Source organism: Lynx rufus, unplaced genomic scaffold (assembly GCF_022079265.1).
Source record: "Lynx rufus isolate CCGP_SWC_20201006 ecotype Redwood Valley unplaced genomic scaffold, mLynRuf1.p SCAF_2, whole genome shotgun sequence".
NCBI classification, from domain to species: Eukaryota; Metazoa; Chordata; class Mammalia; order Carnivora; family Felidae; genus Lynx; species Lynx rufus.
In genome coordinates, this window is record NW_025814834.1 from 141,555,381 (window position 1) to 141,572,149 (window position 16,769).

The 16,769-nt window shown below is 38.2% G+C and overlaps 1 protein-coding gene across 1 annotated transcript in view; it reads right to left on the reverse strand.

Moving 5' to 3' along the window:
• TLCD4 (TLC domain containing 4) overlaps positions 1-16,769 on the reverse strand; it is a 69,212-nt gene that overhangs the window by 17,678 nt on the left and 34,765 nt on the right. The window contains exon 6 of the mRNA XM_047085906.1: positions 998-1,071. Coding sequence (XP_046941862.1) covers positions 998-1,071 — 74 coding nt within the window. The remainder of the gene's footprint in view (positions 1-997; positions 1,072-16,769) is intronic.

Below are 16,769 nucleotides of genomic sequence, written 5' to 3' on the forward strand. Positions count from 1 at the left end.
AACAGACAAATCCAGACTGGGGGACTCTTTATAGAATAACTGGACAGTACTTCTTAACACTGTCAAAGTCAGAAAAACAGGGAAAGACTCAGAACTGTTACAGACTACAGGAGACCAGGAAGACATGACAACTAAATGCAGTGTGGCAGTCTGGATTGAATCCTAGAACAAAAAAGAAAACACTGCTGGAAAAACTGGTGTAATCCGACAAAGTCTGTAGGTCACTTAAGAGTGATGTATCAATATCGGTTTCTCAGTTTTGACAAATGTCCCAGGGTAATAGAAGACATCAGCAATAGGAAAAACTAGGTGAGGAGGATATAAGAGTTCCTGTGCTATCTTTGCAACTTTTCTGTAAATCTAAAATTAGAATACTGTTTTTCTTAAATGAGGAACTCAGGTAATGTCAATATCAGAATTTGGGAACAGGAGTAAGTTGGTGTCAAGAATATGAACAGGAAAGGCACCCGGGTGACTTAGTCGGTTAAGCATCTGACTCTTGATTTGGGCTCAGGTCATAATCTCATGGTTCTCGAGTTTGAACCCTGCGTTGAGCCCTACATAGGGCTCCCCACTGACAGTTTGGACTTGCTTGGGATTCTCTCTCTCTCCCTTCCTCCCCCACGCTCTCTCTGCCATTCCCCTGCTCGCACGCATGTACACAAGTGCTCACACATGCTCTCTCTCAAAGTAAATAAACTTAAAAAAAAAAAAAAAGAATATGAACAGGACCCAAGATGAACCCAAGTATAATAAAGCATCATCACCTTTCTGAGAGAGCTCTGTTCAAAAGCTAGGACCACCACTTTCTAGCTAGGGGATCTTGGACAAGTTTTTCCAACCCCTCCAACGTTTACTTTCCTCACTTGCACAATGGTGGTAACAGTTCATATCACATATTCTCATTTTTATTTAGTAGCTTTAGGATCTTGGAAAAAAATTTCCCCAAACTAGAGGTAAACAGCATAAGTGTAAAATAATGATATCAATAACTTACCGCTGATTCACAAAGGGGCTGGAAAGTTCTGCAAGCAGGCGAAAATTCCCAATGTATGCCAGTACTCCATCCTTCTGGATGATAAACATAAAACACGATGTCAGGGAGGCCATTCTTATCAAAATTTCCAAATATTAAAGGAACATTCAATAACTTCTCAGCATAAAATAACAATCAATGTCAAAACAGACCAAGTCTCCTAATTTTCTTTTTTTTTTTTTTTTTTTTTAAATTTTTTTTTTTCAACGTTTATTTATTTTTGGGACAGAGAGAGACAGAGCATGAACGGGGGAGGGGCAGAGAGAGAGGGAGACACAGAATCGGAAACAGGCTCCAGGCTCTGAGCCATCAGCCCAGAGCCTGACGCGGGGCTCGAACTCACGGACCGCGAGATCGTGACCTGGCTGAAGTCGGACGCTTAACCGACTGCGCCACCCAGGCGCCCCAAGTCTCCTAATTTTCTTCATGAGAAATTAGAGTCACTAGAATTCTACATTATTTTTAAGAGATAGCATATTGTATACACTTATGTTCATTTATAAAAACAGATTTTAAGCTGTTGTCTCATGTTGAATTAATGAATTCTGCAAATAGCCATCAGTAACGGCATCCTCAAATTGCTGTAGAAATAATTACCAAAGTAGTGTGAATTTCAGCACTTGAGGAATTTTAGAGCAATTAAATACCTAATAGAAACTCATTCTTATATCTATTAATGAAAGCACCTTAAAATCTCAAAAGTGTACTTCATATCCTAATTAACAACATGTGAGCCTGTGAGCCGATGCTTATCTGCCAAATGTAACAACACATGCTAAAATTGATCTATCACATTTGACCTGAAAAAATATTTGTCAATCGGAAGATCCTACAGCTAAAACCCATACTTTCAGGACCTTTCTGAATTTAGAAACATAATACCTGGTACACTGTATGAGTTTAATAATAGGAAAAGTAGAGCAGAGTTAATAAGCATTAGAAAGAACACCAAACGTATACATTCCAAAAATTCATGTAATTTAAAAACTGTTACTAGGTAAATAGAGTCATTCCACCACTTCCAGTTAAATCAGAATTATGATTGTACATGAAAAGAAATAATCCTACCTGCCCCCAAAACATTAGGTATACATGGAACTTCAGTCCTAAAAGCTATATACATGCTGCCTTCCAAATGGGAATATAAAGCAAAAACAAAAAACAAAAAAACCCTTTTTATTTGAAGGGTTTTCAGTTCTTCTCCACGGAAATTATTTTAGAGATTAAAAATTCAGAGCTGGTTTCAAGAATTAGCTTTTCCAAGACTAATCTAGAACTTTTTATAATCTCAAACTCACTGGCCTTAGGGAAACTGAAACGTGTGATGAGGAGAAACGGAAGGAGGAGGGACAAAGGGGCAAAGGCACTGGGCAAGGTGAGTACTGTGCACAGGGGGTGACTGGCTTTACCTCAAGTCAAGAGAGGCATAGCCATACCAGTCCAAGCACACATGACAACATAGGAGAAATAACTATGTACACGTGTCACGACTTTATCACGGAAATATGAAGAGTCGGTGTTTATTTGAAATTATATATTTTTCTGTATTATTTACTTTTCTGTTACAATAAAAGCTTTTATTTAAACAAACAAGATTAGTTAATAGTGGTAATTAGTCGTAATTAAAAATAGGACTAATTTAACAAATAAAATGCGTGAAACTGTAATATTTTTAGGTTTCCTTTTGCCCTTTTAACTTTCTTTTGGATATTTAAATTTAGGAGGCTACATTATTATATATTTTTAAGAGACATAAATCTGAGACTTTGTAAAAGGAGAATGTAAATACAATGGGACTAATTAAATAGTTGTTACCTATATTTAATAAAAAATAATAGTGACATCTTCTCATCCACAATACAGATTTTTCTTTTTCTTTTTCCAGTATTACTTCTCTGAACTGCCTACAGCCTTTGGTGTGTGTGTGTGCGTGTGTGTGTGCGTGTACACAAGCAAGTACACACACACACACACACATATACATGCACACACACATATTTTTTTTCAAGAATGAAATACAGTCCAACATAAAATTACTTTGACTTGTAGCTCTGCTCTTAGGAATCCACATTACAGTATCACTCCAATAGGATGACCTCAACCTAAATTATTTTCTTAACAAAGGTGTGAGCATAAAATACTTGAGACTTTTACTAGCAACAGCAGGCTTTTTGGAGTTACAAGAATTAAGTTCCCAGCTCTCTGAAAAGGTCCATCCACTTTGTATCTATAGGCTTGTTTTGATAGACCAGCTATTTGTCTCTAAGGTCTTTTGCATGTACAAATTCATCATATAAACTATCCACTTCTAAAATAGCCATCCTTTTTCAATACTGCAAAGCATACAAAATGGATTCCAAATAAGTTACAGTTCTAGTGAAGAAAATCCTGTTCAATGTGGCTACCATTTTCTGGCAATGCTTTTGAGTTCAGAAGCAGTCTTATTTCCCCAAATGAGCCATTCTTCCATTGTATGCTTGTCACAACCCTCAGACTACATTAACTAACAGAGGTGCTAATAGTTCATCCTTTTGTAGATGCTTACGGGTTCCTCAGCAGTCATCAGTTTTAAAGAAACAGTACATGAATATCTGATTATTTAATGTAATACTTTTCTGTTTTCTCATCCTCGATTTATTTCCAAATTACAGAAGGACATTCTCTTTACCTCACACTCTACACATATGATTTTACGGCTGGCCAACGCATGCTGGCAATAATTGTAGCTATCTTATAGGCACAGGTCTATGGAAGCCATCTCCCTCCATTTCTGTGAAGTCAAAACTCTCATTGGTTCTTCAGGTTTTGAGGAAGCTAAAGGTGAGAAAGAACTTTCATTATGAAAGCCTCAACATCAGAGGTAAGCAAATCACATCTCTTTGTGGCACTTTTCTACGCGAGGTGTAGAAGGTGTTTCACAGGTAGTATCTTTTCATTTTCTTTGGTGAGAAGTGTGTAGACCGAATGGAATTTGCCACGTTTACATTTGCACTGCCTGCCAAATGTGCAGACGTATTGAGCAAAATCTAATTCGTCTTTGAACAACACATCAACAATTGTTATTTCATGTGGTTTCTTTATAATCTTCATAGGAGTCAAAAATTCAACTTGAAACTCCATTTTTCAAATCCCAGGAGCTAAGAGCTAGGGGAACATGTTTTTATTGCTGTCATTCCATGCAACATCTGCTAGAGGAAAGAAAGCACGATTATTGGGAATATCCAACAGAATAAGCTCTCTCTACTGTGAGAAACCAACACATCTGTTATTAGAATTTACCCCTTTTGTGCCGACAGGATGTTTTCGTTGCAACCTCTGAATCGGGCAATGTAACTTTACTCAGTTTCATAGAACAGTCAAGGGAACAATAAAATGTGTATATCCATGTGGTATGTCCAAGTTTTATGCCTGCTATTATTTCAACTGAGCGTCAGTGTCTTTTTGGAAGATGAAAAAAGTACAGCTCCATTTAGATGTACTTGTCTGTCTCATTTCAGACTTGTGAGACGCAGTCTCTTTAGGCGCTTTTCCATCCCCATCTCTAGCAGGCCTGTATTAGATTGCTGGGGGTGCCATAACAAAGTACCACAGGATGGGTGGCTTAAACAACAGAAACGTATTGTCTTAACAGTTCTGGAGGCTAGAAGTCTGAGATCAAGGTGTTGGCAGGCCCATGCTCCTTCTGGAGGTTCTAGGGAAGGATCTGCTCCAGGCCTCTTTCCTAGTTTCTTGCAGTTCCTTGGCTTCTAGGCATCCCAACTCCAATCTTCACATGGCATTTTTCCTACGTGCATGTATGTGTCCAAACTTCCCCTTTTTATAAGGATACCAGTCATGTTGGATTAAAGGACCCATCCTATTCACCTATGACCTCATGTTCACTTAACCAAAAACATCTGTAATGACCCTATTTGCAAATAAAGTCACATTCAGTGGTACTAGGGCTCAGATCCTCAACATAAGAATTTGGGGGTAGGATACAATTCAATCCGTAACAATGCCCAATCCTAAATTCTTTTCTGCATATTGTACAGTCTAGTCTCTTTTGGTTATCTAATACCCTAACCCATGTGTCTTTCCATCCACCCATAATACCATCATTATATACTAATGTATATAATAATATATATTATACATATTTCCATATATAATAACTATAACCTTCTTTATTGGTGAACTTTGGGGGCATTCTGGTGTTGGTATCATAGTGTTCTCATTCTCATCTGATCTTCCAAAGGGCAAAGATGACTGTTAATGCTCATGATTACAACACACTTCCATGGTATCATTCAGTGTAATGCGACAATAAATGATCCATTATTATGAACTGCAAATCGTGGGCGCCACAATTTTTTTGCGTCAAAGGGAAAGACTTCACAGGATGCGGGATTTTCAGTAGTAAAACAGTAAAACCAGGATGGACTTGGGCAGGCCACTCCCTTCTTTATTATGAATTTTATTATAATGAATCCCAAATGGTAGGTAAACTTTTTCATTTTAATACATAATTAAAATCACATTCCTAGCTCTGAGAAAGAGGAATGAATAAAGAGTAAATGTCTGACCTCTCTAACTCATCCAGCACAAAGAAGCACTTTCAAGTAATAGGAAGCAAATTGCCTTTCATATTCCAAGTTCCTGGATGTTTTATGGACTTATTTTTTAGTTTTGGTGATTTATTTAAAGTTTAGGTGAGTGTTTGCAAAGGAAGTGACTGGGATATTTCAGTTAAGAAAAGGTCAGAAAAATAAGTAATTGTGTTTAGTTGGAGACCATCCTGGTAAAATTAAAAAGCTGAAATGTTCTGCTTTCCTCTTCTCCCATAGTTAAATTCTTCAGTGACTAGGGGAAGGGAGAAGAGCTTTGAAAATAGTGCACAACTAGAACATGACCCTTGGGGAGGCAACAAATGCAAAGAAAAGAGTTACTTTAGTGAGATTCTTACTTGAACCAGACAGAAAAATTTCAGAAATAGTTGATTAGTATAATCCTCTATCATAATAACTTCATGTACTTAACACTCACTTTTGTTTTTAAAGATTAATTTTCCCATCTGTAACATTGTCTTTCTCCCTCAGTTAAAGGTAGCTCTTTTTCCAATCTACTTTTCCTAACAATCTTCTTTTGTTTAGTTTTTTTTAAATGTGTGGCATTCTAGGTAACTATACCCAATGTTTAGAGAATATGACATACCAAATTGCTATAAAATATGAGTTAATATATTCCTAAGGTCAGCCAAAGCCTTGCTAAATTATTTACTATATCTTTCAAATAAATCATTTTATCCAAATATGAAATGCAATACTGAAATTTTTTAAGTTTTTGTTTGTGATTTCTAAAATATTTTTAAGCAGACAGTCCAAAGTCATGCAAAATATTGAAATAGTAGCAATCGCCTTACTCTTAAATTTTAAGAAACAATTGTAAACATTTCTCTCTAGTGAATTTTAAAAATACAAACTTATTAACTATACTATGTCTAAGACTTTTTTGAGAGTTTAGAAGATTTCTTCGAACTCCTTACAGGTGGTTATAAAATTAAAAGTAACTATTAACCAAAGTGTCAAATTAGTATCAGATAAAACCGGACTCTATAACAGTCTTTAAATACTAAAAGTTACTAGTAAAAATAGTCAATTTGATATGTTGCTTTCATCTAAATTTAGCCAAAATGCAGTATCTCCACACTGAAAAAACCCCTTGAGTTTATAAAAGAAATGGGCATAGCATCCTGGCTTTTCTTCTAATTTCTCTTCCCTCTTCCCAAAGAAAATGGTTCTCTCATATCTAACACAGTCGTTCTCAAAGTGTGGTCCCCAGACTAGCAGCATCACCAACACCTGGAAATTTGCTAGATGTACATTTTCTTGGGCCCCATCACAGACTTACTGAATTAGTAACCGTGGAGGTCAGATGAGCAATATAGTTCTAATAGGCCCTCCAGGTGATTCCAATATTGACTAAAGTTAGAGAACTACCATCCTAGCTTACAGATGATCTAGGAATCTCTAAGCCCTCAGGAAACTAGCTCCATACTTCTCTGAAATTGTAATTAGTGAAGATATACAAACCCCCCATCAGATCCTACAGCATTATCAAGGTAGACCAGCTGCATCCCTCTAGAAATATTTTCCTGACTCCTGAATCCTGAGCTAGGTCAGGTGTTTCAACAGATTTCTCTGCCTGTCTGTTAAAGTACTTACACCCTTGCAAATTATCTATATTCCTTGTGTCTCGTTTACTGTTGTATCCATAAAGCCTAGTACAGTGCCTGGTGCATATTTCCTGAGTTGAACCTCGCCTACTCCTCAGTATGAAGCAAGGAGAATCACCTCCAAAACCAATTCCTAAGAGTCCTGCAAACCTATATCTGAGTGGGTGAGCACTCTGATGAGAATGTAAGTGTTCCATTGTAAAAGAAAAGGAGAAAAATATCCAGATTTTAATTTTGTAAAGAGATCAGTAGAAAAGAATTAGAGGTCATGAGAAATGTGTTATGATAAAAAAAAGTCTTGGTATTTAATCTCCAAAACTTGATACATTTAGATTAGTGAAACAAGACAGAAAAAAGTGGGTTGGCAAGTAAGAGGTGGGGAAGATCACCTCACACCCATCACATTGGCTAATATCAAAGACAAAAAGTAAGTGCTGGCAAGGGTATGGAGAAAAGGGGACCCTCATGCACTGTCGGTGGGAATATAACCTGACGCAGCCACTGTGGAAAACAATAGAGGGTCCTCAAAAAATTAAGAATAAAACTATCATATGATACAGCAATTCCACTTCTCAGTATTCACCTGAAAAAAAAAACAAGAACACCAATGCACCCCTATATTCATCACATTATTTACAACAGCTAAGCTGTGGAAGCAACTGAAGTGCCCATCAATAGATGAATGGATAAAGAAGATGTGGTATGTATATACAATGGAATATTAGCCATCAAAAAGAATGAAATCTTGCCATATTTGAGAACAAGGATGGCCTGGACCTGGAGGGTTTTAGGCTACATTAAATAAGTCAGACAAAGAAGCAAATACCATATGATTTCACTTATATGTGGAATCTAAAAAAACAAATGAATAAACAAAAGGGAAAAGAAACAGATTCTAGATACAAAGAACAAACTAATGATTGGCAGAGGAGAGGCGTGTTAGTTGGGGGTCGGTGTCAGAAGGCTAACAGAATGGAAAGGGAAGGGTGTTAAGAGGTACAAACTTCCAGTTATAAGTAGGTCATAAAGATATAATGTACAGCAAGGAGAATATAGTCAACAATATTGTAATAATTTTATATGGTGATAGATGGTACTAGACTTAACATGGAGATCACTTGGCAATGTATAAAAACATAAAATCATGATAATGTAAGCCTGAAACTAATAGGATATTGTTTAAGTATACTTCAATTGAAAAAAAAAAAAAAAGAGGTAGGAGAATTTGAGACCTGCATGACAGCTATGGATCAGAAGGAAAATGGCTAGAAGCTGCCATTTGTATGGCATGCTCATATGTATGAGCATGCCAGCAAACTAAGAAGCCCTTTCTTAACTGCATGATTTGTGACTATTACTGAACTTCTCTAACCTCATTTCCATATCTCTCTATAAATATGGTGAATACTTTTTAAAGAGCTGCTATTAGGAGTGTATGGCTGCCCCTCCCACCATCCTCATCTTCCCCATTTTATGAAACAGTGGAATGACAGAATTAACTGAGAAATGGAAGTGTCTATGAACCACTATATCCTGCTGCTGATGGCAGAATTTCCATAAATATTTATTGGCCAGCTGACTGCTAGAATCTTTCAAACTCTTATTCTATTTGGGCAATTCATTATGATAATTAAGCAAGTAAGTCTGGGGAGGCAGGGATGTTAGGACAGGATCACAAGCCTGTGGCATGGAGGCCAGGATTTGAACCCTAGCACTCCTGGGTGACCTCTGGCCAAGCTGATCTAAATTTCAGTTTCTCAGGGCACCGAGATCTGGTTAAGCATCCGACATTAGCTCAGGTCATGATCTCATGGTTTGTGAGTTGGAGCCCCGTGTCGGCTCTGTGCTGACAGCTCAGAGCCTGGAGCCTGCTTCTGATTCTGTGTCTCCCTCTCTCTCTGCCCCTCCCCTGCTTATGCCGTGTCTTCTTCTGTCTCTCAAAAAATGAATAAACGTTAAAAAAAAATTTTAAATAAATAAATTTAAGTTTCTCCATTTGTAAAATGGGCATAATACCATCTTTTTTGACAGAACTGATGTGAGAACAAGATATGTACTAATAGCAACCAAGAAAAATATGAAAATAGAAAAGGCACTCAAAAAGTGGAAAAAAAGGGGCATATCGGGGGCTCAGTCAGTTGAGCATTCGACTCTTGATTTCAGCTCAGGTTATGACCCCAGGCTTGTGGGATGAAGCCCGATGTTGCGCTCCATGCGGAGTGTGGAGCCTGCTTAACATTCTCTCTCTCTCGGCCCCTTTCCCCTGCTCTCCTACTCTCTAAAAAAAATAATAATAATAAAATAAATAAAAAGTAAAATAGTGGAAAAAATTTTGCAGTTAAAGGTGAAACTGAACCCAGTAATTTTTCATATCCTGATTGTACAGAAGACTGATTAAGTTTAAGAACAAGTCCTAAAAGGGCCTATGCCATCCTGTCTATGTAGAAGTCTCCACCTCACTGATATTTGAGTGACTTCACAGGACCAAGGGCCCAGCCTGAAACGATGAGCAGAAAGGGATGATAATAAGAATGACAGGTCGCCATCACAATTAGTGAGGACTAAATGTTGGTTCACTATTGCTATTTCAAGATAAAACATAAATTATGTCCACACATCACTTCTCAAAAAGTCGTCAATCTTACGTTCTAATTGTTGCAGGAAAAAAACATCCAGTTTGAAAAGGAAAATAAATACTTCCATGGGGGAACAGTTTTATCTACCAAATAGGTGACACCAACTTTCCACCTCACAACTATATTTCACTCAGCTCAAATTTCACTCTGTTCAGGACAACTTTATGTTTCTTACCATCATAATGTGGTAGGGTTGAAATGGACTCTGAAGATGGCCTCGTTCTATTACCAACTGATATTTAAATCCCATCTACCAAAGCTCTTCCAATTTGCCCTTCAGCCTGCACAACTCCACGGTGAGAAGTGTAGCATCTCCTAAAGCTGTCTGCTCCTTCCTGGGAGTGCTATTCATAAGTTTCAGAACTCTAATGCACCCTCTCTGACTTCCATCTACCAGTCCTACTTCTGATCATGGTAATCCAAAATCTCTTCTTCACATGATAACCCTTGAAATATTTAAAGACCATTCATGTCTATCTTCTTTCCAGGTACCATTTCCAATTTGCTCAGAAAATTCTGGTCTACCCCCTTCAAAGTTCCTGAACCTCATTAACTGGCAGTCTTCAGACAACAAGAACAAAGAGGACAAACAACAAAAACCAACCAATCTCTTGGTGAAAAAAAAAAAAATGTTTACACACAATAATCTCTACACATTAGCCAGTAAAGTCAAACATGTACAAACATCTTTTTGAAGGTGCAGGGTAACCTTTCCAAAGAGAATTTTAGCAGAACATGTCCATATACTTAAAAATGCATCCCACTTTCCCAGGATTTCCTCTCTACAGAATTATTCTTTGAAAATAATTGTGTATGGCACAAATATGAAAAGATATAAGGATGTTCATGCAAGTTATATACAATAGTGAAACTCAGAACAAACGTATAACAATAGGGAATTGGTTAAATATGATTATATATCCACATGCTGCCAATAGAGCTAATGATCCAACCAGATGGCCTGAGAATAAAACACATTTTCAGAACTTACAAAAAACTTAGAGAATTTACCTCCTTCACACTCTTCCTTAGGAAATCATTTGCAGTTATGCTGCAGCACAATGAGTGAGTGAACCAAGAAAGACAGACATGGGATCCAGGAAAACAGTGGCCCCAAACCAGGAAAGTCATGGCAGGAAGCCCAGGACACTGGGCAGCAGACCTAGAGAGCAGTCTGTTCAGACTGAAGTGGAGAATGGAGGGTTCCAAGGGCAGGTATCTGGGAAAAAACGATCTCAGAGATGTGATGCTATCCTTGAGAGTATGGAACAACTCAAATATATGATAAAGGCCAAGAACATGTTGCAAGAAAAAAGGGAAGCATTGGAAACTCTAAACAAAAATTAGACAGGAAATGTAATCTTGTTTGTGCAGTCCACTATTTTAATATGATTGTCATAATTGATTGTCATAATTTTCATATTGGTTTTCTCTGTGTAGGATCAAACAGATGTAAAGGAAAACTTGGTTCAAAATCTTGACAATACAACCCACCCCCCCACCAAGTACAAATGACAAACTGAGAAGTGAAGTAGTGGTTAGAGACACAAAAAGTAGCATAGGAGCACTAATACCCTCACCTTAAAAAGTATCAAGAGGTGCTACAGAACCAGAAATGGAAGTTTTCAGAGGAACTTAGAAACTAAAATTCCTTTAACAACACTGAAAGGAAGAAGGGAAAGGAAAGAGAGATGTGAGAGTTCAATGCTTATCGTAACAAGAAGATAATGTCATCCAACATTGACAAATAAGACGGTGACAGTCTCCAAAGATGGCTGCCATCACTTCCTTCCCTTCCTAGATGTGCACAGTGCTCCTCATATGAAGAGGTGGGGTCTTATTTTCCTCCCCTTGAATCTAGGCTGCCCTAGAAAACTCACGTGACCACCAGAATGCAGTGGAAGTAACATCCTGGGTCTTCTGAAGTTCAGTCATGAGAAGCTTTGCAGGGGGGCCGCAGGAGGGGCCACAAACAGGCACTGTAGGCGACAGCCCTGCTGAGGTCCCAGCAGAGAGCCAGCACCAATTGCCAGACACTGGAATGAGCCTCTTTCAACCCAGTTGAGCCTTTAGAGGACTCCAGTCCCAAATGCTACTTAACAGCACCCACATGAGAGATCCCATGCAAGAATTGTCCCACTTTTTTTTTTTAATATTATTAAGAACTCATGAGTCAATGGTTTTCAATGGCTACAATAGTTATTCTAATTGATCAAAATGTCACATTTTTAGCCAATGAGAGAGCTTTCATGTTAGTTCTTATGTCCTTTAGACATAACCCCATTAGTCTTTGATAGGCTTCTTGCTTTCTGACATAAGATTGACAGTTATTTTGTTGTATGCAATACTTCAATGTGTAAAATAAATTTTAAATTTTGAGCCCATTTTTGTCATATATAATCAAACACAGAATGCTATTTTTGACTTATGCATACACCCATTGGAAAAAAGTGGAAATACCTAAATGTAAATGGTAATTAAGTAAATATAGTCATCTCTGGGTTGTGGGATTTGGGAATTATTTTTTCTTTTTGCTTGTCAATATTTTCTAATCCTCAAATAAAAATTAATGACCTGTCTAATTTCTTCAAATGGCCTCTGCCTATACATTTTTCATAGCTTTTTTAAATGTTTATTTATTTTTGAGAGAGAGAGAGAGAGAGAGAGAGAGAAAGAGAAAGAGAGAGAGAGATAAGGGGCAGAGGGAGAGGAAGAGAGAATCCCAAGTAGGCTCTACACTGTCAGCGCAGAGCCGGATGCAGGACTCTATCTCATGAACTGCGATATCAGGACCTGAGCCGGAATCAAGAGTGGGTCACTTAACCAAATGAGCCTCCCCAGTGCCCTTTTTCAATTCACAGTGTTGCTATAAGGGGCCTTAATCACGGTCTTCCCAAATGTATACTTTTGTTGTTCTCTTTCTACCTCTCTGAAGTTCTCCTCTGCCTCTTTTAGAGGATCATCCTTCTTCTGGTTCCTGCCCCTGCCCCCACAAGACAAACCTTACTTCTAATGCATATGGGCCCCTTGCCCCTGGGACAGCTGTGCTACTGCCACAAGGTCTCACAGCATCTCAAAGTATCTTTCTGCCCAAACAGTCTCCCATGTCCTTCCATGGTATCACATCCCTTTAGTGCTCTGGATCCTTTTGCCCTCTTCTTTCCCTTCATTCTGTGAAATCCAAATTAGTCACCCTGCTCTGTTGACTACAAAATGGCTTTTAGATTTTTTTTTCCCTTCATTAACATGACCACCACCATAACCCCTAAAATTAAATTCCTTCATAATCACTCATATTATTCCAATAACCTCCTACAACATTTCCTCCCCCCATGTAGCATTTTCTTTCTACATATCACCATCAGTCTTATCTTTCTAGTATGCCAGTTGTATCAAGTTTTTTTTGTTTTTTGTTTTTTGGGGGGTTTTTTGGCTAATGGGACTACAACAACTCTGTGAAAAGTGAAAATGCAAGTCTGGTGATCTGGGATGTTGACTCCATCAAGTGACTCCATCTTATTCATCCAAACGTACAACCACTACCAAGCACACACAGATCCACCCTGACACTCTAGTCCTTACTATCACCTCCGAAGGTCTGACTTCTTCTCTTCAGGGATTTTCCTCATGTCTTCTGACCTAGGAAGTCTTCCCCACTTTTTCCTGCTAATCTAAACATTTTTTTTTTGAGAATGAGGTTAAGTCCCATCTACCTCAAAAGCTCTTTTAGAAAATTCAAAAAAGCACAAATATATATAGTAAAATTTATGCACAACTCATATTCACTACAAGAATATACATCAAGTATGGTCAGTAGTTATCTCTGAAGAATCAGACCTAGACAACATTGGACTTACTAAGCCCTATATTTCAACAGTCTCAGATTTTTTTTTACATATATCCATGTTCAGACTAAAAAAATTAACAGAAGTTAACACAGTCATCTTTCCGTTCCCTAAATTGTAATGGCATTACCGATTTATCAGTGGGCGATGTGTTCCTTGAATTTTTTGATAGTTTCTTACGCTCAAATCTTAGCTACCTAACGGAATTGCACAGGTTCCATCATATGCCTTGTCCCCTGTACCCCCAGAACTCCTTCGTTCAAAACCACACAGGGGTGGAGGACTATGCTTCAGTCTTGCTTCTATATTTTCTGCTCCTGTATATCAATGACTCATCACCTGTTTAATCCAGTACACCTGTGACAGCATTAGGTGGGACATGGCAACCATGAGATAAGCTTTAGGTTATGTGTGATTCCTCACCACCGTATCCCTTTCTCTCCTACTCAAGAAAACCTACTGAAATACAAATGAGATAGATGCGATTAAAGGGACAGGCTCAAATCTAATAGTTTTAGACAAATAAATTACAAATTTTGATACTTTACTGTTAGCAAATTATGACAAAACTCACAATTCACTTCTGGTCAATATGGCTTTTCCACCTCTGCCATCTACCTTTAAGGAGCTCTCTGCCTGTAGTAAAACTCATACTTGCCTTGGCCTCTACGTGATTCTGTGAGGGAAAACAAAACAGGATTTGTCTGATCCCTTCCGGAGCTTAAAAGAAAATTCTCCTTTTGGCCAGTGATTATGAAAATCTGGATTTTCTTACCATGGGAAATTTAATTTTCTAACAGCTGAGAGTAGCTAGGGTCAGGGCCTTCAAAGGGAAGGGAGAAAGAGAACTAAAAGTATGACGGACCTACTTCTGTTGGCGTGGTGCTACATACTGTGCTGCCATCAATGGGTGGGAGTGGGGTGGCCACCCTTTCCCACCATAGGGCTGGAGAGAAATTCTGAGCATTCCACACCGGACACTCGTGTAAAAATGTGACTGTGTTCCATGGGAGCAATAGTGAGGTGTTTTATAGGTTATTGCACGGACCCGGAGCCTTAACACATTTCCATGGAAACCCTTTCAGAGTTCCACCAATCTAAAAGTGACATTTGGGAACAAAACCCATCCTATATTTAATAACTTTTTGCTAAACTTTAATCATTAAAGGTTTTTGATCATTTATTTACAAGACAATCGAAGGTCTGAGTGAACACACAGGATCAGATGATTGCCAAATCAGACTCATGTGAAACCATGATCTTTCCCGGTACTGAGTTTTTAGTAAATGTTCCAAGGACACAGGCCATCAAATGATTCAGAGGACACAGAGAGAGGTGTGGGATATCAAAGGCAGCTGGTAAGTCAGGTCCTCCCTGTGCTGAACAGGCAACTCCGGCCCAGAAGGTATGAACACTCTACTAAGCGAGGTTCGCCAAGTTTCCCACACAGCAGTGAGAGTTTAACTTATAAAACATGTCCATTCTATACTCTCCAAAAGCTGTACAGTGCACATGACATTCTCCAAGAAGGCAGGCCTCACATTCCTCTGTTCTCTTTACCGTGGGTTGTCTTTAACCAGGGACATCCTAAAGGCATTCCACAGTTAAGGTCTCTTCTCCCAGCAAGTGTCAGTACTCTGTCTACCCAAAGGTCCTGCTGACAAGGTTAGACTAGAGTCACCGGCCCTCCTTTCTTCCCCTCCCTTTCTCCCAAGAAACAAATGGTTTGGCAGGCCAGCTGCTTTCACCCCTTCCTTCCAGGGTTACTTAGGAACCTGGTGACATAGCTTAGCTTATTCTTACTTGCCCACTACCTACCCCCCGAGCATTAGAACCAAATCAAATCATTTTAACAAAACAGCTGAATCACAGAATTTCATCATTAAAATAAAACTTCAAAGATTTTTTAGTGCAAACTCCTACTCAAAGTTTCTACTTATTATATCTATTTTCGTATCTATCTGATTGAAGATATCTTATGGTAGGAAGAACTACTTTAAAAGGCCATTGTTATAATTTTCTTTTTATTCAATGGTGTCTCTTCTGTAAAACAGAAGTCTCACCTGCCTCACTTTTACTGTCCCCAAAGGTCCTAGTTCTAACACCTGAATTAATCCAGAATTAGTCCATTCTCTTCTACTTAATAATCCTCTCACATTCCCCAGGACCTTTCCAAACCATCATGTCCTACAACTTATCTTTTGTGGGCTGACCTCTCTGGGTCCTTCAATTGTTTGTCTCAGGACAATAGCTTCCTATTCTAATCTCTGCTCTGTCATCTGGCAGCCCATTCCCCTACCCCCGGTATATTCAAGGTCAAGGGCTCCAGATAATGAGCTTGGGTGTGGTCTAACAAGGAAAACTGTAATTTTTGTTTGAATTGGATGCTGTGCCTCCCCTAATAGAGTCTAAATTTGAAAACAGCTTTCTTTTTAAGCAGATGTGACATGCTATTGGCTCAACTGAAGTTGTGGTCATTTATCACTTCCAGATCATTCCTCCCCACCTATATACATCATCATACCTAACCGCAAAACCTAACATTTATCATTATTAGGTTCCATCTATTTGTTTCAGCCTACTGCTCCAGCTTGAAACTTTTTAAAAATGTAATACATCATCCAGCATATTATTAGTTCCCCTTCCTAACCTTGTTTCAGTCATTTGATAAGCTTGTTAAAAAAAAAAAACTTTTTATTGTGGTAAAATATACATAACATAAAATTTACTCTTTTAACTACTTTTAAATGTTTAAGTCTCTAGAACTTTTCATATCCCCAAAACGAAACTCCTCCATTCAACAGTAACTTTACAATACCCCCTCCACTCAGCCCCTGGTAACTATCCTATTTTCTGTGTCCAAGGATTTAACTGTTCTAGCACATCGTACAAGGAGAATCATATAAGACTGGGTTTTTTTTTAATCTAATTAAGAAAAAAAAATCACTAGCTTCACCACACATAAACTGTAAAAAAAATAATAATAATAAAATAAAATAGAAATCTAATTAAGTACAAAATATTGACCTGGGTAGACA